Source organism: Periophthalmus magnuspinnatus, chromosome 11 (assembly GCF_009829125.3).
Source record: "Periophthalmus magnuspinnatus isolate fPerMag1 chromosome 11, fPerMag1.2.pri, whole genome shotgun sequence".
In the NCBI taxonomy this organism is placed as follows: domain Eukaryota; kingdom Metazoa; phylum Chordata; class Actinopteri; order Gobiiformes; family Gobiidae; genus Periophthalmus; species Periophthalmus magnuspinnatus.
The window spans coordinates 12,507,939-12,529,811 of record NC_047136.2 but is presented as its reverse complement, the minus strand read 5'-3'; the positions used below and the strand labels follow the sequence as shown (position 1 = coordinate 12,529,811).

General features: G+C 40.3%; 1 protein-coding gene across 3 annotated transcripts in view; it reads right to left on the bottom strand.

Annotated features, from left to right (window-relative positions):
• rbms3 (RNA binding motif, single stranded interacting protein) overlaps positions 1–21,873 on the bottom strand; it is a 376,836-nt gene that overhangs the window by 49,800 nt on the left and 305,163 nt on the right. For all 3 annotated transcript variants that reach the window (XM_055225567.1, XM_033975024.2, XM_055225568.1), the window contains exon 7: positions 9,019–9,125. In XM_055225567.1, the coding sequence (XP_055081542.1) occupies positions 9,019–9,125 (107 nt within the window). The remainder of the gene's footprint in view (positions 1–9,018; positions 9,126–21,873) is intronic.

Sequence of the window (21,873 nt, the reverse complement as noted above, 5' to 3'; positions counted from 1 at the left end):
TACAACACTTCCCACTGTCCTTTTGGCTGGTTTAAAACGTGTAATCTTTCTCTTCAACATCAGTCGCAGTACATGTACGCGCTACCACCCACTTGCTCTCTCCTGACTGATCATCCAGTGTTTTGTTTTTTTCTGCTCTGCGTCGCAAGTCACCGTGACGATCTCTGTCCATATGTTATGGAGGGATTTGGGAAGACTTCAAACGCATGTGCTCGCAAAGGGGAACAAGCAACCCAGAATGTACGCTACTACATCATTCCCACTGTACAATCCTACATGCCCATAATTAACAGTTAGCAGCTCAGACGTACAGCTGCAGGTATCAGAGCACATGACATGTGAAAGTATAGAGTAAGAGGAGAGACTGACAGGCTGTGAAAACCTTAGTATGTCATGAAGAAATTGACTAACGGAGTGTGACGTCACCCATAGCGTTCGGTTCAAAGACGTCATAGGAGCGAATTTGGAGCTGAATTTCGTATTTGGAATTCCGACCACGAGTGTCATAGCAACCAAGAAAAAATTAAGTAAAGTAATGCCTCTTCCCGGCCACACCGCTGGTTTAGCAGGGAGCGGGCGCTTAGCAACACTGTCAATCAAACCTGTTGCTAATGCTAGTGGGAGTGACCTCGAGGAACGAAGGCAGGCGACTCATTGGTCTGTTATTAATGTTCATATCTTGATTTACAGACACAATCATGAAATAAAAATACTAGGATCCTGTAGAGCGGGGTAATCAGAACATTTTTACAGAGAGAGGTGACAGCTTTTCAATAGAAAGTGAATTGGAGCCAGAATCGCCCACGCCCGCTTCGTATTTGGAATGCGGCAGCTAGCAGGTTAGCTATATCGAGTTGTATATACAGCTTATGGTCACAGTATAGTCTAGATTGCACTCAAAATAATGATGAATATTTGTGGTGTGGGCTCTGGTACTTGCTTGTCTCCATGGAGATGTTATAGCTTTGCCTGCAATGTTCCACAGTATGCCATTAGAGTTTTCTTTGTTGCATTTATTCAGTTGCACATATTGCTTTGTACTCTGAGTGGGGTTAGCCTCTCCACAGATCCGACAGATCAAATTCCAGGCAAAGCAATAATATCAAAAGACACAAAAACAGGTGTTGGACTCTCTATTGGAAAAGTTACATAGTCCACCTTGAATTTTCAAACACGCATATTTGAATGTGTCAGCTGATTTGACATGACAAAGGCTTTTATTTCATTAGATAACATTAAAGCCCAGTGAGCACAGCGGCGCAGACAGTACAGCAGATAAGAGCGCAGAGTGTTAATAGATGGAGTGCTGTGCGTTGTTCCCTTCATGTTCCTGCACAGGGCTGAAGAATGGCCCTGCTCTGATAAACACACAACATGTGATAGTATCTAAGCTCAGAGCTGCACTGATCAATGGCCACAGTGTCACATACGAGGGGGGATATATACAAGAGGAGTGCTTTATCTCTGAAAGAACACAAAAGAATAGTGCTAATATTGTGATCGACAAGTAGGATCCATATGATTGTTATTTATTTAAAATATAAACCCAATCCTTACTACATTTAACTGATTATTTAGTATAGCTTGTATCAGTTATGCCCTAACAGCCTCTTTGGACTGGTGGCAATGTGGCTATGCTCGCAAAAGTCTAGCAGAATGTTTATCATGTTAATAGTAGTATTAGGATAAGGCTTGGGAAAAGGTAATTTGGTTAGGGTTCAAACTCTGGGACAGATTTATCAAAAGTTTTTTAGACAGATATTATACAAGCTGTTCATAATGTCTCTTTACAATAAAAAAAAAATGAATTACAAAGGCAGTTGATTAGATATATTAACGGGATTTGTTCTATTGTACTCAGTGGTTATAAAAGATCAGTTATTGCAAATGTCTACCTTGACCTTTTGACTGAATACGTGACACCACAGCTACACGACCTTCAACCAGTCATCATGTTCCAGCGAGATGGCGCCCCTCCACACTGGGGTCTGCATGTTCACAAGTTCCTCAAACAAACATTTCCAGACCGTTGGATTGGAAGGGATGGACCATTTCTGTGGCCACTGTGTTCACCAGATATCACACCTCTGGATTTCATTCTATAGGGCTATGTTAAATATATCGCAGATCGAACAAAGATATATATAACTGAACTAACATGAGACCATGCTACAGCGAACGCGGCAACAAATCAAGTATCGTCTTGATGTGCTTCGTGTGACAAATGGTGCCCATATAGAGGTGCATTAAATTAGGTAAAAAACAAAACAAAAAACACTTTGGAAACCACTGAGTACATCAGAACAAGTCCAAGTAAGATATCTTATCAATTGCCTTTGTAATACATTTTAGACTTTATGGACACCCTGTATTATACCTTGAATTGCTTATTGCAACGACAAAGGGGAACCATCACCATAACTTAAACCCATCAATATTTTCTAACTGATTGACTGATTTGTTGGAAAAAAAAAAACGTTTGGGAATGGATGAAAACCTCTGTCTCTTCTGCATCCTTGCTAACACTCACGTGACTATTTCCTTCTTTGTAAATTAAACAAGTAGAGAACCCAATAAAAACATCCAAATAAACAAATCTATTTCCCCATCAGTTATCCATGGGTTTCAGAAAGACGGGACATTCAGTATTTTCCAGTTCACAACAAATACTCCAACTTCTGAATGGTCAAAAGTTCTCAAAATGGTGCCTATAAACAGAAAAATTTATAGATTTCCTTCAGGTTGGCTCCACTCCTCCTCCATTCTGTTACAACACCATTGAAAATTTAACAGACACTTAGTGAACTCCTCTGACACTCTCTGAATTTCACTGCGCTGCTCTTCCTCTGCCTACCCAGCACAACTGTCATACCGCTGCGTGCATGTAGTATTCTGCGCACCGTGCCGTCTCCTTTGGGTGCCCTTCCCGATATAGCAGGTTGCTGAGATTTTAACCTTGTCTCTCTCCACAGGTTGCTGATGAATTTGTTACCACGAGGCCGAATCCAATTTCAGCATTTCCAGCATTCCTGATGTATGGCGGGAATCTGCGTGTTGGGTTGGGCTATAAAAGGATAGATGCAACTCAGTGTCTATACATGCAAGGGCAACGTAATCGATCAAGCGGTGATGCAAACTGGAGGACGAGGGCTAATGGACTGGCCCTTGACTTTTTGCATTTAAAGCGAAGCGTCCTCCTCCGTATTCATTTTATTTGCGTAGTTTTTAGCATGTTGTCCGCAACATCCATCCACAACTCCCTGTCCACTGCCTTATCTTTAAATATTTATTCATTTTAGCATGACTTGGCAAAACCCTCATAGAGATAAACTTGGACAGGAAGTAGTGATGCTAACAGTGGGGTTCATGGGTTCTACTGTGCACAGAGCCTACTTTATTTGGTCTTGTTAGACTTGGTTTAGACCTGGTTTAGACCTGGTTTAGACCTGGTTCAGACCTGGTTCAGACCTGGTTCAGACCTGGATTAGTTTAGTCCTGCTTTGGAACAGGTTCAGTCTTCGTTAGCCCCGCTTATTTTTACATGTTTTTACTGGTTTCGTAAAGGGGCCCTATGTAACTTGTTGAGGTCTGCTACCTGCTACTCCTGATAGTAAAAACAAAAAAAAAAGTTTTATATGTAGCACTTTTCTAAACCCAAAGACGCACAAACTACAATGGAGATGTTATAGTTTGGCCTAGAACGCTCCACAGTTTGCATTAAACATATTTATCTCGCATTTATTCAATTACAGGCCTTTTTACTGCTCCAAAATACCTTGAAAAATATACATTCTCGGTGTGAGCAAACTCCCCTTTTCACAGATCCGACCTGTAACTTGACCTTGTGACTCCAGCTGCCATACTGTAGAACATTCCAGGCAAAGTTAGAAAAGTTACACAGCCCACCTTTAAACGTTCAACACAGTGAGCTAAGCGTAAGTGACAGGCAGTAGTTAAAGCCACAGGTTATAAAAGTTGGGCGGGGCTACAGTTCTGAGAAACCATTACCTCAGATGTGTTTGTCATCAGGCTGTGTGGGACATTTATTGGACAGTTTCTGGGCTCGCCTTATTCCCCTAGTTACCAATTCCTGAGAAATTACGGTAAATGTCAAAAGACTTCGACATTCATTTCGATATCACTGGAAAGGAACAAATAGAAGTATAATGCCTCAGCTACTAAAAACCAAGACAAATGGTTGGGTGGAGGCAGAATGTGTTGAGCAAGAGCGCTGCTGTGTTTGCTCACCGGGCTGTGTCGTTCTACACAAATGTCACGTAGGAACCAGAGTCTGTATAAAGAAGTGGACTAAAGTGAGTGCGATGTCACCCATAGCGTTCAGCTCCAGTCAAATGAAGTTCATCAAGGCGAAGGGGCGAATTTGGAGCGCCATATCTGGAATTCCGACCGCGAGCCAATCTAAAGCGAGGCTGATGAAGGTAACCCCCCCTTCCCGCCCACACCGCTTGTTCAGCAGGGAGTGGGCACTTAGCAAACTTAGAAGGCGCCTGATTCGTCTGTTATTAATGTTCATTGTTGATTAACGGACACAATACGAAATAGAAAAAACGGTTCATGTAGAGCAGGTTAATTGCGAACATTTAAGACCAAAATGACGAGGCTCACAGCAGCAGTTACAGAGAGAGGGGTGACGAATATAAAGTGAATGGGATTGGCATTGAATTGGAGTCGCTAGAGCTGGAAGTGCGCCCTTGATCACTTCCTACTTGGAAAGCGCAGGCTAATATATTAGTAATGTTCATTTACATATAGTCTATAGTAGAACCAGGAGAAACTTCCAACAAATAATAATGACAGTTATGTGATATCAGTGGTGGAAGAAGTACTCAGTTTTGTATAGTACTAGATACTGAAGCAAAAATATACTCAAGTAATAGTATCAGATGAAAAAATCTACTTAAGTAAAAGTAACTGTTTAATAATGCACTTAAAGAGTAAAAAGTAAAAGTATTTCACACAAATTTTGAGAGCTAATAAAGCTTAAAATGTAGTGATTTTGATACAAATTTGTGCTCAATTTTGTTCAACAGAAACAACTGAATCGCTCATTTTTTCTGGCTGTGTATATTTTTGTTGGCTCAAAATATAGTGGAGTAGAAAGTACAGATATTACTCTCGAATATAGTGACATAAAAGTAAAAAAGTACCCACTGTAAAATCTAAGTAAAGTATAGATACCTAAAATGTATACTTAAGTACAGTCCTTTATTATTTTTACTTTGTCACACTCCCCCACAGCTGATAGTTACTTCAAGTTGCATTATATTGACCACCAATTACTTAGCTACATTTGTTTACAGCATTTGAGAGACAATGTTCAAACCTGAGCTCAAAACAGTTCTCATCCGCAGTCCTCTCTTTTAAAAATGAATTATGCATTATTCTTATCCCCTTATTTCTTTGTATTGTAAATTTAATGCACTCTTCTTGTTCTGTAAAACATTTTGAATTTATTTGTCCACAATTTATGCTCTGTAAAAAAACTTGCTTTGTGTACTACACCCACTCACTTGGGTTATTCTTACATAGATGGTGACATAGACATAGATGTATATATAAATGGACATAGCTAACCTGCTAGCTGCCACGTTACAAGTACGAAGTGAGCATTGGCGCGATTCTGACTCCATCGGTTTCAAATCACTTTCTACTGAAAAACCATCGCCCCCTCGTCATTTTGGTCTTAAAATATTCGCATTAACCCGCTCTACATTATCCTGGCATTTTTATTTTGCTGTTATGTCCGTAAATCAAGATATGAACACGCCTTCTTTCCCAGAAGTCGGTCCCGCTAGCGTTGGCAACAGGTTTGATTGACATCGTTGCTAAGCTCCTGCTCCCTGCTAAAATAGCTCCTTCCAATGCGAGCAGGAAGGGGCGTTACCCTCAACAGCCTCGCTCGGATTGGTTCGTTGCTTGCTATGATACTCGCAGTCAGAAATCCAAATATATATCCAAACTTGGCTCCAAATTGGCCCCTATAACGGCTCGCCTCGATGAGCTTCACTTCGCTGGAGCTGAACACTATGGGTGATGTTGTACTCACTTAATCCACTTCTTTATACAGTCTATGGGTGAGAACTACACTTGAATGTTACTTTTAGGCCTTTTAATCATTTAATATGTTGCATCTTCATTAAAAACATACTTTTTAGTTGTATTTTGTCTCATGCACATTTGAGCATTTGGTCCAACTTATGGCATTTTTTCACTTTCAGAACTTTACTTTTCTTATGTAACTGAAAATCTAAATCCAAACCAACACCGCATGATAAAATACACATGAAAAAAACATTACCATCTGTATACCTCGTTATGACTTAAGTTTAAAGGTGCTAAACTGCCCTGCCCGCCGACCTGACCATACCTAAAGAGGAGACAGTTCTGCGTGGGTTAATAATACGGGCTTCATCGATAAACAGGACAGTTAAGAGAACGCCATTATTATGCAGTAACCAATTAAATGTTTAGCTAACGAGGTGCTTAGGCTACAAATCAATCACCGTGTCTGCCCGGGACTAAATGCCTCGATGACAACCTGAACTGCATTACTTTAGTCAGCTTTTCCTGTGCTAAACACTTCACTTTTAATTGGGCTGTCAAAGGCATGGATTCCAGCTGGACTTAGGGCCAAAAACCTAAATTCTTACTTTCTCACAGCCCCGCCCGGCCACACTTAAAGATACGGTACCCGATTTTGTTCTCTCTTAAAAACATGAAAAGCTGTACTAGTTAATTTTAAATGGTTTGCGGTGATCCGAAGTTATTCCTCACTTACCCGGTTATGGAAGTTAATGAAGTACAAGTAGTGCTTCAGTAGAATTTTTAATTATCTGTAATGTAAGTAAATTTTACAGTGGATACTTACATTTGTTCTAAACCTAGAGTAGCAAAATATCTATTGCTACTACATTTTGTTTTTGAGCCGTGCATAGGTGAGGGCAGCTATGTCACCAACTGGAGCACATTAAAATCCACAAGAAACAAAGAAAAAATATCTTCTGTTCTTGTGACTATGGTAGTTGTGACATTCTGGATGTTTTCAGTCTGATGTCAGTCATAAAAATACAAATACAATTGGTCACGGTGATGAGAGCAGAGTCATAATGTTGTCAATTGTGAATCACCAATAGTTGAGCCAGGAGCCATCCGCTGTCAGGGGCCCAGAGACAAATTGACTCCAATACATTTTTGAACTGGACTGAGAAGTAAAAAGTACTTTTCATATGATTTGAGAGTTTATTTTTGCCATGTTTGTGGTAACATCCTGACGAAAGTTTTTGAGCTCAAGCTTCAGGTTTGAGCAAACAAAATAAATACACAAAATTCATAAGACTAATTAAGAAATCTGTATCATTTTTAAACAATATCACTACATTTAATACTTTAACAACACTTGTATGAAGTACTTTTACTTTTTACTTAAAGTATATTTTTAACATGCACATAAATACTTTTACTTAAGCATTTTTTAAGCAGACTTTTTCATGTGATACTTTTCCTTTTCCTTGAGTAACTTTTTTACCTCTGTATCTGAGCATCCTATTATTCACCACAATGAATTTATAAGCACGTCTCCCAACTATCAGACACCAGAGCTGAGTTTTGCCAACAACAACCAGCATGCTAACTGCACACCTCCTGATTATGGGACAGCACACAGCTTATTTTTACCTCAAGAGCTGCTTATACAACATATCTGTACTGGGGCAAAAAAATTTTTTTCAAATACATGGGAACAATCTGGCCCTTTAAGACACTTCCACGACTACTTTTAGCGCTGGTATTACACTGTTGTAAAATGCATTAGCAGGCCGCCCTTATACTGGTAAAGGTGACGTCAGTTGAGTAGGTGACAGGTTTAAAGCGGTGCCCAGAAAAACGTGGCATTTTCCCTCACAGTTTGCTTTGGTGCCCTGAGCTGGGTTTGTGGGAGGTGAGCGCTGCAAATACGCTGTCCAAGTACTTTCATGTATTTTATGAAGTCCTTTATAGAGATGTAAAGGAAACGTGCAAAATATGTGTTATAAACTTCAAAGTAAAAGTCAAGAACACAAGGGGTAAAGTGAGAACTTGTTTTGAAATATTAAATATCGTTTTGAAGTAGTAACAAAGAGGTGAATGGTGAAAAGTTCAAAGTTTTGCTGGATCAATCAACAATTCAAAACATGTTATACCTTTTAAATGGTCAAACGTTCTTAAAATGGTGTAAGTAAGAGGATATTTTTAAGATCAAATTCGTCAATAGAACAAATTATTACATATATTAGCTTTTTTATATAGATTCAGGTCTGAAAACAGAAGAAAAATAACAAAATAGTCCCTGATCTAGAAGTTATTTGGACTCAATAACTGTGTGAGAAAGCTCTGCTGCTTTATTTTCATATCTGACTTTGAACCGGGACGAGGGGGCTTTTTTACTCTCACACACCCGGTATACGGTCCTGAAGAAGTCAGACTGCAGAGGGCGCTGTCGTCCTGCCTCCACCGACAGGAAGACAGCACCAAAACGTGTTTAAATCAGCTGATTGGACACATGACAGCAATATCTTGTGGCCACTTTGAAGAATACCGCTAGTGAACAATCGAAACTGGCAGGAATGAAAACAAACTAAACTTTGGTCTGAAAAAAAAAAGGATTATCAGAAGACCAGATGAACCTCATTGGACAATTATTTATTTAAGTTGTATTTATCTTTTTATTTTTTTATTTGTTATTTCTGACCAATCTATGTACGAAATCTAAATGCGAGCTGTGTGTGTGTTTGTCATATTAACTTTACTTGTTCAGATTATAAAGCTGGTGACACACAAGAGGACTGGTGATCGATTAGATACTGAAAATAAAAGTGAATTAAGGATTTCATTATTTATTTATTTTTATCAAGATGCCAATAATTGTGACTCGCTGAATCACGATGTTTCTCTCACATTAATCACTTCAATCCGACACTGTGACCTCCCCACCCCCGTGAGGCACCACTTTGCCCGTCTTACCTCGCCCTCTCTGTGCCACGGCCGCCCGTTCTGGGGGTATTTACTCTGGCTCTGGCGCTTCTTCTGCCCTCCGTCCGCAAATTTACACAGCAAAGGCTCCGTGGGGGCTGCGAAGAGAAGACAAGGTCGAGTTAGGGAGGACAGCCTTATGTGACCTCTCCAAATAACACTGCAGCAATATAAACAAAACAGTCTTACACAACTGCATTTTAAATAGAAACAATATTTATGATTTACTAAAACTATTTGGGATACTACGCAGAAGGTACAAAGACGTGAAGGAGAGAATAAATTCACTCAACTACATATCAAAACAGCACGGACAAGGAAAAGAAACTGACAAAATGGTTCGCAATATATTTCCGGACAGTAGGTGGAGCTGGTGAGGCTGTGGGACAAGAGAACATCAATCTGTGATAGCTGAAGAAGAGGAGGAGATGAGAGGGTGAGGAGGCTGGTAGATCTGCTGCTGTGAGAAGTTTCAGAGGAATGTAACTGTAAAAAACGAGAAAATATTGACAGATGATTGGTTGATGAGCGGATAAGAGGCAGAGTAGGTAAAGATATATAAGAGAAGTGAGTATATTATCTGTCATTTGTCAAATAAGTTGAACAAAGGGTTAGTTGTGAGTAGAGTAAAGAGTAAAACTTTGAAACTCGATACTTATTTGAACAAGTATCGATGCTGAAAATTAGAAACATGCAAAATATGACTTTTCCTGAAGAGTTTTTAATGAAAATATCACTATACAACTGTTATTCTGTGTTGTATTAGCTAAAAAGAAGAGAATGAGGGAGAGAAAGAACAGGCAAGACAGAGAAGAGAGAGGGAGAGAGGAGGGGTGAGGAGAGAGGATAAGAGAGACAAAGGAAAGGAAGGAGTGAGGGAGGGAGGGAGGGAGGGATAGGAGACAGGAGAAGGATGATAATGACAAACAATGAGAGTAAGAGGGGTGAAGAGAAAGAGAGAAAAAGGAGGGAAAGGGAGTGTGCGGGAGGAGGGGAAGAGGTGAGAGTGTGAAGTGAAGAGAGAAGGAAAGAGGGAGAGAGGTGGACAGAGGGAGTGAGGAAGAAAAAAAGGAGTGAGCGACAGGGAAAAAGAGACAGAGGTAGAGAGGAAAGGAAGGAGTGAGAGAGAAGAATGATAGACAAAGTGGGAGTCAGAGAGAGAGGAGAAGAGAAGGAGAGAGGTGGAGAGAGGGAGTGTGAAAGAAAAAAGTGAGTGAGTGACAGAGGAAAAGAGACAGAGGTAGAGATGGAAGGAGCGAGGGAGAAGAATGATTGAAAAAGTGGGAGAGAGGAGGGAAAAATGAGAGAGGTGGAGAGAGGGAGTGAGGAAGAGAGAAAAAAGAGAGATAGTGAGAGGGAAGGAAGGAGTGAGAGAGAAGAATGATAGACAAAGTGGGAGACAGTGAGAGAGGGATAAAAGGGAGAGTGGGATGAGGAAAGAAGAAAGAGAGAAAGAGAGAGAGTGAGGCCAGGGAGGGAATATAAGGGAGATAGATGGAAGGAAGAGTGACACAGAAGAAGAGAGAGAAAGAGGGAGGAGAAGATGAGAGAAGTAGAGAAAGGGAGTGTGAAAGAAAAAAGGGAGTGAGCGATGGGAAAAGAGAGAGTTACTGTGAGGGAAGTATTGATGTTGATAATTATGAACATGCAAAATTATGAGTTTTCCTGAAGAGTTTTAAAATGGTCTTAATCAATTCGATGTATCTTTAGAGCTCAAAATCACAACTGCTGCCTCAACAAAACAGAAAATTAGAAAATCAAACAATAAAACATACGTTAGTCATTAAAAAGCAAGAACTAACACGACAGAACTAGGACCAAATGAAAAAAAACACTATACAACTGTCATTCTGTGTTATATTAGCTGTTATACGCAACATTTTAAGGACTTTTTCCCATTCAAGCACCATTTTGTTTTAAATTATTAACAGCTATCGCAACACCCTTAGTTTCTCATTATTCCGAAACCCACCATGGACAACCTAACCCGTATGTTTTGCGAGATAACCGTAGTATCCCGAGGCCACGCACTCAAGACACAGGGAGAACATGCAAACTCCACATAGAAAAAAACAGAGATAATAGAGTCTTCCTGGTTGAGTTTGCACATCCATTATCTTTCCTCCACCCCCTCCCCTCTGGCTCTGCCCTCCTGAAGAGCTCCTCCACAAATTCCCAGAGCAGTGATTTTGGCAGGCCCGCGGTCGCCATGACGAGGCTGGCAGCCCATGAAAGAGCAGAGCAGGGTATTGTTGAAATAATAATCACAGTAATCGCACTTGTAACTGCCGCTGACACGGTAATGCAGGCGCGCTCTGTCAGCCAAAATCATTTCATGAACTGTTCCTGTTCCCACTGCATTCTCGTGTCTTAAGTTGAAGTAATGAGTTATAAATACGAAAATTAAGTACTTCTAAATATGTAATATGTAAAATGGTTGTGTGTATCTGTAGTTGAATATGTGACGCAAAGAGTAAGTAACTTTTTTGGGTCAGACTTTGGGACTGTCACCTGCGACTTTCAATGATGTTTTGCTTTGCCTGGAATGTTCCACAGTGTAGCATTGAACTTCTCTATGTTACATCTTGCATTAATTAAATATGAGTTACTTCTACTTCTGACAAATCCAAACCATGGACATAACACGTTTAATGCCGTACTGTAACTTATCACGATAACACATTTTGAAGTTTGATATATCACTGAAGCAAATGTAGACGATACACGATAATACTGAAACTTCTAGGTAAAGCAGGCACCAGAAAAGTTATACAGTGCATGTTTAAGTAGATAAAAAACAAACTAAAGAAAAAAAGGGGGAAATTAATAAATGTATTGTTTTTGTCAAACTGATAAAAAAAAAAGGATTTCGTTCTCTAATGTCTGAACTCAAGCATATCACTGACATAATCGGCACAAAAATTTGGTTAATTGCACAAAATTACATGTTAAACGATAATATATATGAAGTAATGGAATGTAATGAAGTAAAAGTAGTAAAGTACTGTACTTTAGTATACATTTTAGGTATCTTTACTTTACTTACGTACATTTTACAGTGGATACTTTTTAATTTTACTTCATTACATTTGAGAGCAGGAATCTGTACTTTCTCCTCCACTACATTTCGAACTGGACTGAAAAGTAAAAGTATTTTTTATTATAGTTTGAGAACTGCTGAAAATGTATTTTTAACACATTCATAATTTGAGCCAACAAAAATATACAAATAGCTTGAAACGGCTCTAAAAAAAATAAATAAATAAAATGAACTAAATTCAGCATAAAGCTTTATAAGACCTCAAAATCTGCGTTAAATATTTTTACTTTTCACTCTTTAAGTACATTTTTAAACAGGTACTGTAATACTTTTACTTAAGTAGATTTTTTTGGGTAACACTTTATAATAACTACACCTTAATTAGTCTTAATAAAGCATGAAAAATGACTTACTTCCCCAATCATAACCCCTTAAGTAAGTAGTTATCAAACCTGAACCTGCTTAATAAACTATAAGTTGATTATGAATTAAGTCTTTGTTCATACTTTACTAAGACTGTAAATTGTGTAGTCATTATAAAGTGTTAGAGTTTTTCATGTGATACTCTTACTGTTACTCGAGTACTTTTTCATTCTGGTATTTGTAATTTTACTTAAAAAAAACTGGAATTTCCCCACTGTGGGACTAATAAAGGCATATCTTATTTTATCTTAAGTAACAAAAGCGAGTACTTCTTCCTGCCCTGCATATATGTAACCGTGTGATTGTGTGAGGTCAGTGCACCGCTCTCTACTCCAGCATAAGTGACAAGTGCTGGTCTTTTGTATGCAGTGGTTTGATAAAAGCCCTGGAGTGCAGTGACCTCGGCCGCCTCACAGATAACTCTGCAAAGGCCACGCTCTCACACTGGAGCTGCAGGTGAGCGCACCACAACAGAAATAGAGCCGGCTAAATGACTGTGCTCATCAGATAGAGCAGGAACAAGCACCGCGCTGAAAGACCAGAGACACGAGGCATGCTGGAAGATTTTCCCATGAGAAACTGGTGGTATTTTAAACCAGGGATGTTCAAGTCTTGGAACTATATTGTAATTATTTTGTTTACTTTTAACTTTTACTATTATTTATTGCTATAACATAGACTGGGGCATGCCTCATTGGAGTATTCCCAAAAATCTACTTTCTGTCTATCTTGTCTTATTCTTACTTTTAATCAGCACGGGTCCCCTCCTTTTCATTTTGTACTTAAATTGCCTGTTCATATGTAGTTTAATGAAGTTTTTTCCAATTTTTTAAAGTGCAATCCATAAACTGTATATATAAATGGACATAGCTAACCTGCTAGCTGCCACATTCCCAATATGAACTGAGCATGAACGCACTTCTGGCTCCATCGACTGGCTCCAATGCACTTTCTATTGAAAAACTGTCGGCCCTCTCTCTGTAACCGCTGCTGTCAGTACGCTAAAGCTAAAAAAAAAATTAACAAAGGCTTCAAATCATAGAATGTATCTATAAATGGACATAGCTAGCCTGGTAGCCACCCTGTCCAAACAGGAAGTGAGCCTTGGCAAGCTTCCAGCTCCATCAACTCTAATATTAACTCGCTCTGCATGATCCTGGTTTTTTTATTTTGTTATTATGTCCGTAAATCAACATATGAGCATTAATAACAGACAAATTGGGTGACTTCTTTCCCCGAGCGCATTACCTTTAACAGCCTGGCCCTGGATTGGCTCTTGGTTGCTATGATACTTGTGGTCAGAATTCCAAATATGGAACGTTGCTCCAAATTCGCTCCTATAACCGCTAGCCCAATGCTATTTTAAACAGTCTATGGTGCGAGCATGTTGCACTCTGCTGCCTCCTGCTGGTCCCTTCATTGTTTTCTTCACGTTAAATTTAAAATATGCTTTGCTGTCCAGAAATTAGTCTTCAGCATTTGACCCATCCTTCAATGACGCTTGCGCTGTAGTTTCTAAACTGCAGTATTTATAATTGCCAGTACAGTGAATATCTCCTGTAACAAATTACAACAAAAATTTAAATATTCCGGTTGTATTATTATATTGAAATCTGCTATGAAATAACTGACTTTCTTTCACAAATCCATTCCAAACCTGAGTGACCTTTAACCCTGGGACACAGGAAGTCACACCTGCTCAGTGGATTTGCCGGCGACCCAAAACAAAAGGGCGGAAACGGCTAAGCAAAGGCCCCAGCTTTATCATGGGTCTGTTCCCCGGGCAGCTTCAGACAGTGGGCGCGATGGCTGTCCAAACAGAGGACACCTGCCGACCCCGCGCTCCTGTCAGCGCCTTTATATTAGCACCTGACAGGTACAGGACAGGAGCAGGACCGCGAGCCAATCAGCACGGCCCCGACAGCAGTATGAGTGACAGGGACCTTAACATGCAAACGGCACCGAGGACACCCGCCGAGAGACGCTGATGGTTTAATCCACCATCATATGACAGGACGAGAGGACGGAGAGATGGAGAGAGTGAAGGAGAGACAGAGAGGGAGAGAGTGAGGGAGACAAAGAACACGAGAGACAGAAAGAGCGAGGGAGAGAGGAGGCTTGAGGTGGGAGAATAAGAGAGAAAAAGGTAAAGAAGAGTGAGAGATGACAAACAAAACGAGTAAGAGGGGAAAAGAAGGGGAGAAATAAAGAGGGAAAGGGAGTGTGCGGAGAGAGAAAATGATAAAGGGGTGAGAGTGTGAGAGGAAGAGAAGGAAAAAGGGAGAGAGGTGGGGAGAGGGAGTGAGGAAGAGAGAAAAAAGGGAGTGAGCGACGAGGGAAAAGAGACAGAGGTAGAGAGGGAAGGAAGGAGTGAGAGAGAAGAATGATAGACAAAGTGGGAGACAGTGAGGAGAAGGGGGAGAGGGAGGAGAAGATGAGAGAGAGTGAGAAAGAAAAAAGGGAGTGAGCGATGGGAAAAGAGATACTGAGAGAGAGAAGGAAGGAAGGAGTGAGAGAGAAGAATGATAGACAAAGTTGGAGACAGTGAAAGAGGGAGAAGAGAGGGGAGAAGATGAGAGAGGGTGTGACAAAGAAAAAAAGGAGTGAGTGCCAGGGAAAAGAGAGATACTGAGAGGGAAGGAAGGAGTGAGAGGAAAGAATGATAGACAAAGTGGGAGACAGTGAGAGAGAGAGAAGAGGGAGAGCACGATGAGGGAAGAAAGAGAGAGAGAGTGGGCAGTGAGGGAATAAAAGGGATATAGATGGAAAGAGGAGTGACACAGAAGAAGAGAGAGAAAGAGAGAAAGAGGGTTGAGAAAATGAGAGGTGGTGAGAGGGAGTGAGAAAGAAAAAAAGGGCGCGAGTGACGGGGAAAAGAGAGACAGAGAGGGAAGGAAGGAGTGACAGGGAAGAATGACAGACAAAGTGTGAGAGAGGGAGAGTGAGATGAGGGGAGAGAGAAAGAGAGAGAGGGGCAGGAAGGGAATAAAAGAGAAATAGATGGAAGAAAGGAGTGAAACAGAAGAAGACAGAAAGAGAGAAAGGGGAGGTGAAGAAAGGGAGTGAAAAAAGACAAAAGAGAGACAGAGAAGGAGGGAGAGCAGGGAGGTGGTGAGGGCAGTTAAACATGTCATCTGAAAGGAACTGGTGACAAGGGAGAGATTTGAAAGTGAACAGAGTCATTTGGATGTTAATGAGGCAGAGTAATTATTTGTTCAAATCAAGAGGCAGTGTAAATGTTCGTGATTTCAAAGGAGTCATTTTGGAAAGAACCTGATTTGTGACAGAAATATGATGCACAAAATACAAGACAGCCGTATGCGTGTGCTACTGTGGGCTGAGAGCTAAAAGGATTACACTGTATACAGCTCTGGTTTCACTCTATGTAAGAGGAACTGTCAGACTGAGGAAATATGAAACTGACAACATATTCAAAACCTCCAGGAACAATACAAATACTACAATCGCCAGCAAAGTGTAACTCTATAATGGAGTGGTTTAAAGAGGGTGGATAATGAGCGCCGTGTTTGACTTCATTCACACTTACATATGGGTAATATTTGACGTTCTGTGCAAAAATGCAAATGGTCAGCCATAATAAAGCATGTTATGTGCACTGGAGTCTTTTCAATTAACAACTGGTGGATTTGAGATGACATCAGACTGACATATGAGATATATACGTAGGTTTCTCTGTCAGTATCGGCCAATATTGATACTGATTCGCTGTCTCTGTGTGGCCTTTTTGAACAGACTAACGAGTGATGTATGGCTGTAAACATGTAACAAATTATTTTATATCCCAGATACAGTTGTCCCTCGCTATATTGCTATATTTAGTGCAATTTTGTATGCTTTTTTACAGTGTATGAACGTGCATCGTGTTCTGCGTCCTGATTGGCTGAGGGACTGTAAACCGTCGTCAATCACTCTCCTCCGTGCCGCGTCTCCTGTACAGTACAGAATGTGTTCAGACAAATTTCCATAAATGTTGGATCGCAGTGTGACTCTAAAGTGCTGTACGTTTGCAAGTTTTCTACCCGACAAAACCCAGAATTAGATAATCAGAGGGAGCGAGAAAGAGAGAAAAAAGGGAGTGAGGGACTGGAAAACTGAGAAGAAACATAGACAGTGGGAGACAGTGAGAGAGTGAGAAGACGGGGGAGAAGATGAGAGCGGTGGAGAGAGGGGGTCTGAAAGAAAAAAGGGAATGAGTGACAAGGAAAAGAGAGATGCTGAAATGGAAGGAAGCAGTGAGAGAGAAGAAAGATATAGATTGGGAGACAGTGAGAGAGGGATAAAAGGGAGAGTGGGATGAGAGAAGAAAGAGAAAAAGAGTGAGGGCAGGGAGGGAATAAAAGGGAGATAAATAAAATGAGGAGTGATTCAGAAGAAGAGAGAGAGGGGGGAAGATGAGAAAGGTTAGAGAGGGAGTTAGAAAGAGAGAAAGAAGGGAGTGAACAATGGGGGAAAGACAGATACAGAGACCAAACCCACAATGTCGATGAAACGTTCTGCACCGACAAAGGCACCTACAAAGATTTAAACTTTGAGAGTGTTTAAACAAGAGAGAAATGTGAGAAAATGTTAATGCCTGTGTGAGAAAAGTGTATAAATTGTGTGGTGAGGGGTTTTACAGCTGCAAAACGTATATAATAACTGTAAAAAATAAAGCTGAACACTTTGCGGATTTCGCCTATTGCACGATAAACAAGGGGCCACTTTAAATACATTTTGTCATTATTTTTAACAAAAGTGGAAAGTGAATTTGTAATCTTTAATTCAGCTTGGATTTTAAAAGCTAAATATTGGTATCACCACAGCAGTCGTCTAAGTATCAGATATCGGCTAAAAATCTATCCATCAGATCATCTCTAATAAATCTGAGCCTATAATCTATAATCAGAAAAAACAGCCCAATAGAAAGTATTAAATGAAGCTATAGCTCAGTATATACATTCCAATATCCACATATGTTTGGGCAGTGAGAGGAAGCCAGGGAAAACCCATAGGAGCACAGAAGGCCTCAAAGACTTACCCACAACCTTGCTGGAAGGCAGAGGTGCTAACAACTCTGCCACTTTGTACTCATTCCAGTTACAACTTCAGCTCCAAACTTACACGAAAAGCAATAATAGTGTTGAGCTGTTTCCACTGACCAGTTTCTGATCAGGGTGGACCTCAAGTCGCACCCAAAAGTTCACTTCCTTTTGACCGTGCCACTGAATCCAAGCCTAGCATTTCGCACTTGTATCATTATTTACAAGCGTGTTCACCAAAGCTTAACTGGGGCTGTGTGACTCCGATGCTAAACCTTATAAACTTGTATTTTCCACCACAAGGAGGAATATAAAAACCACCACGGGGGCTGGAGGTATCGGCTGAAACTTTTCGACTTGAGAGAAAAACAGAAAAACAAACCAAAGCTCTGGCACTCTGGGAGATAATTAGCTATCGGACAAAATTTGGAGAATCTGACACAGAGCACGCTGACGTTCCCCTGGTAACAATATACTCACGGTGCCCAATACAAGTCAACAAAACAAATTATGTAAGTCTGCAGCTAAGCAACATACCGTCTTGAGAATGTTTGAACTCCTCTGATCTATGACGATAAGCAGGGTTGGGTCTGGTCAGTATTGAGACTCCTGGGAATACTAGCTGCCATATTGTCGCTCTGTCCTTAGGCAGAAGTAGCACCAAAACTATGAATGGAATGAATTTTACATCGACATTTGAAAAAGTACTATGTGACTATTACTTTTCACACTCTCCATATAGCTAATGCTAAATCCCCTGGAAATGGCTGCCAAAAACCATTGCCAGAACCTGCATTTTTGGCACACAAGCTGAACTACTACGCAAAGGAGGAGGAGGGCCCTGTAGAGAGGCAGTGGGTCTTTTCATTGAACTGGTATTATCAAGATTAACAGTACTGTATTTTCCGGACTATAAGTTGCTCCGGAGTATAAGTCGCACCAGCCAAAAAATGCTTAATAATGAAGAAAAAAAACACACAAGTCACACTGGACTATAAGTCGCATTTTTGGGGAAATTTATTTGACAAAATCTGAGACCAAGAACAGTAGTACAGCATGCTAACGTAACATATTTATATTTATTCAGCTACATGAAGCATAGATGACAAACTGAATACGTGTCTGGTATGTTAACGTAAGATATTAACAGTTAATCAGATAACTAAAGCATAAAAAACAAGCTACTGGTACACAAGCCTAAAGTGCCCTCACACGGTTGTCAGTGTGATAATTACGAAGATGTGAAATTATATATTTTAATGATTTCACATATAAGTTGCATCTGAGTATAAGTCGCACCCCCGGACAAACGATGTAAAAAAGTGACACGTATAGTCCCGAAAATACGGTACTTATTTTGGACTTGTTTTAATCATGAATAGGTCATTATTTAGCTGTTTGCAGTTTAATCCTAATCAATGGCTTGTTTAGTCCAAGTTTAGTCCACATTAAGATTATTTGATGTGAGGTCCCAGTTTTTTCTCTTTTACATAGTCCTACTACTGGTATTGGATAACAAAACATTTGCAGAGGTGTTGTAAAAAGTTCAAAAGACTCTCCAAGTCGCTAGACAATTTCACAGTCCTTTTCAAATTTGCTTGTTAAAATATTCTTTCTCTTTAATGATCTTATTTCATGGGGAAAAAGACACAAGTGTTTTTGGTCAGGGGTCAACAGCTGGTGCTAGCACGGTGTATGAAATCTGCTAATTGGGTTTACAAGGGTTGCCGTAGGAACTGGTAAACATGCTAACGAGTGTGGAGTGCAGGAGGAACACGGGGTTGTGAAAGGCTAAGGCCAGTTCACCAGGAGTTTATTCTAATGGGTGCTCCGTGGTCAGAGCACGAAGAATTTATATAACCAGCAGACTGTATGTAATCATGGACTCAGTGTAGACTACGCGTATACTGGAGTGTCAAATGTGCTAGTTTTGGATGTGAAGAATATGTTACAGGAATGAACCACGTATGACCCAAAAATGTGCTGTATTCTGTACAATAATGGTTGTTTATTGACTCAAAAGTCCACAAAATCAGTACAAAATATTAAAATAAAGTTATCTTGCTTAAGACCATCGATTCTCTTTAGCGACAGGCTCAAAAACACACATTTGTGATAATTAACCTTACTTTAATAGCTTCAATATTTTTGAAATTGGTTTAAAATGATTGAATATAACAAAGAAGGGTCTAAACGATAAGTAAGGATTACGCAACGAGAAGCAGTCCGTTATAGAATTTTTATCAACTGTATAAAGAAGTGGACTATGTGAATGTGACGCCACCCCTAGCGCCGGCTCCAGTGAAATTAAGTTAGTCAAGGTTAGCAGTTACAGCGGCAAATTTGGAGACGAGTTCCCTATTTGGAATTCTGCCCACGAGTATCATAGCAACCAAAGAGCCAATCCAGAGCGAGGCTGTTGAAGGTAACGCCCCTTCCCACCCGCACCACTGGTTTAGCAGGGAAGGGGCACTTAGTAACCCCGTCAATCGAACCTGTTGCTAACGCTAGCGGGGAAAGAAGGCGCCTGATTTGTCCCTTATTAATGTTCATATATTGATTCAGCGAAATAAAAATATCAGGATCATTTGGAACGGGTTAATACGAACATTTTAAGACCAAAATTATGAAGCTCACTGCAGCAGATACAGAAGGAGGGGTGACAGTTTTTCAATGTAGAGTGATTTGGAGCCAGAGTCGATGGAGACACAGCAGCTAATATGTGAGCTATGTCCATTTATATATACAGTCTATGGTTTTAACGCACTGGAGCAGAGTCTAGAACACCACAGCGCGCGCTTCTATGGGACATAAAAGACACAGATTTCGCGGAATTACCTAAATCGGTTTAAACGACAAAAGTAAAATGCAAACGAGTATAACAACGAACAAACAAAGACATACACATTGATGATAATAATCTGACCCCTACACTATCCTGGATAAGGTCCTTAGACTTGAGTGGGCTCTGGACCAACAGACTTTAATATTATCTGAAAATGGATGCATGTTAGTCCTGACACATCTGCAACCTCCCCGTCCTGGTTCAGTCCTGGTTTAGTCCTGGTTTAGACCTGGTTTAGTCCATGGGCGTGTATCTTTTTTGAGTTTTTCCTTGCCGAGAAGGAGGGTCTAAGGACACAGGGAATGTTGCTTGTTTCTGTTGGTTAATCTGCTTGTTTCTTTCCAAAATCTGTTTATTGAATTGATTTGGATTAACAAAACTTTGTATGGCCTAAAATGTAACAGCTGCAACACAAAATAATGATATTAATGAACATAACCAACTGAAATAACTGAATTATCTTGAAGCCAGCCCTCACAGTCTATAATCGAGCATCCATGGATTTGTGTTCATCAATATAGAGACACTGCCAACCAAGCCAAGTGCCCGAGCGTCGCAGATGTACTTTACAAAACACACTGCTATTACTGAAGCTGCTTAAACTTGCGTAAGTGTTACTATCGCTTCTGCTGTATGTAATTACATCTTGTTTCCAGTACAACATCTGCGGGGAATCAGGCCTTTTGTGTGCTCAATAATATCCAAATGTGCAACCAGCTGACAGTGTTTCTGCCTTTCAGCTGTGGACAAAGTTGCGTGCTACTTTGGTCCCACAAAGCGTAAAAAACATCTTGATCCGTGAACGCAAATCATATCTGTGTAGTAACCTCCACCATTGTACGAGCTTCTCTCAGTACTCCAGCTACATCTGCTTGGCACAAATCATGTAGGAACGTTCCCGAGTGACAATAGAGAAAAGTGGAACAGCTTTAACCCATCATATTCACAAAAGAGCCACTTACGTTTGCTGGGAGTCAAACTGCTTGGCCCTGGTTTGCGCTGTCATGAGCAGAAGAGACGGAAGCGAACATAAGGAGGAGTCCAAGAACTAGTGCCACTGAAATCTGCCACATGGACAAGGCCAGGACATGGTTCTCCCTCTGTCTTTTCACAGCAAATGTTTGGCTTTTGAAGTGCTATCTTGCAATGGAGCTATAACTAAATACAGAAAAATGTGGACTAAAGCTGTACTAACTTAATATACATCGTGAGAGCCAGAACAAAAACATGAACTTTCCCAGTACTAAACACGTCCATAAAACATCACCGGATCAAACCAGGATAAAAAACAGAAAATATTAAACAAAAATATTAAACTCCAAACTCTCTAGTTATTGGACGAAAACTCTAGGTTATGGCTGCCCCATTAAATGATGCTTTACAAGAGAAAAAAGATGTACTATGCAACATTTCTGGTGGCATTATTGCATTGCACTGTATCGCTTTAAACCTATGAATCTCCATGGAGACAGGCAGGACACGCAGGTCAAATCTACCTC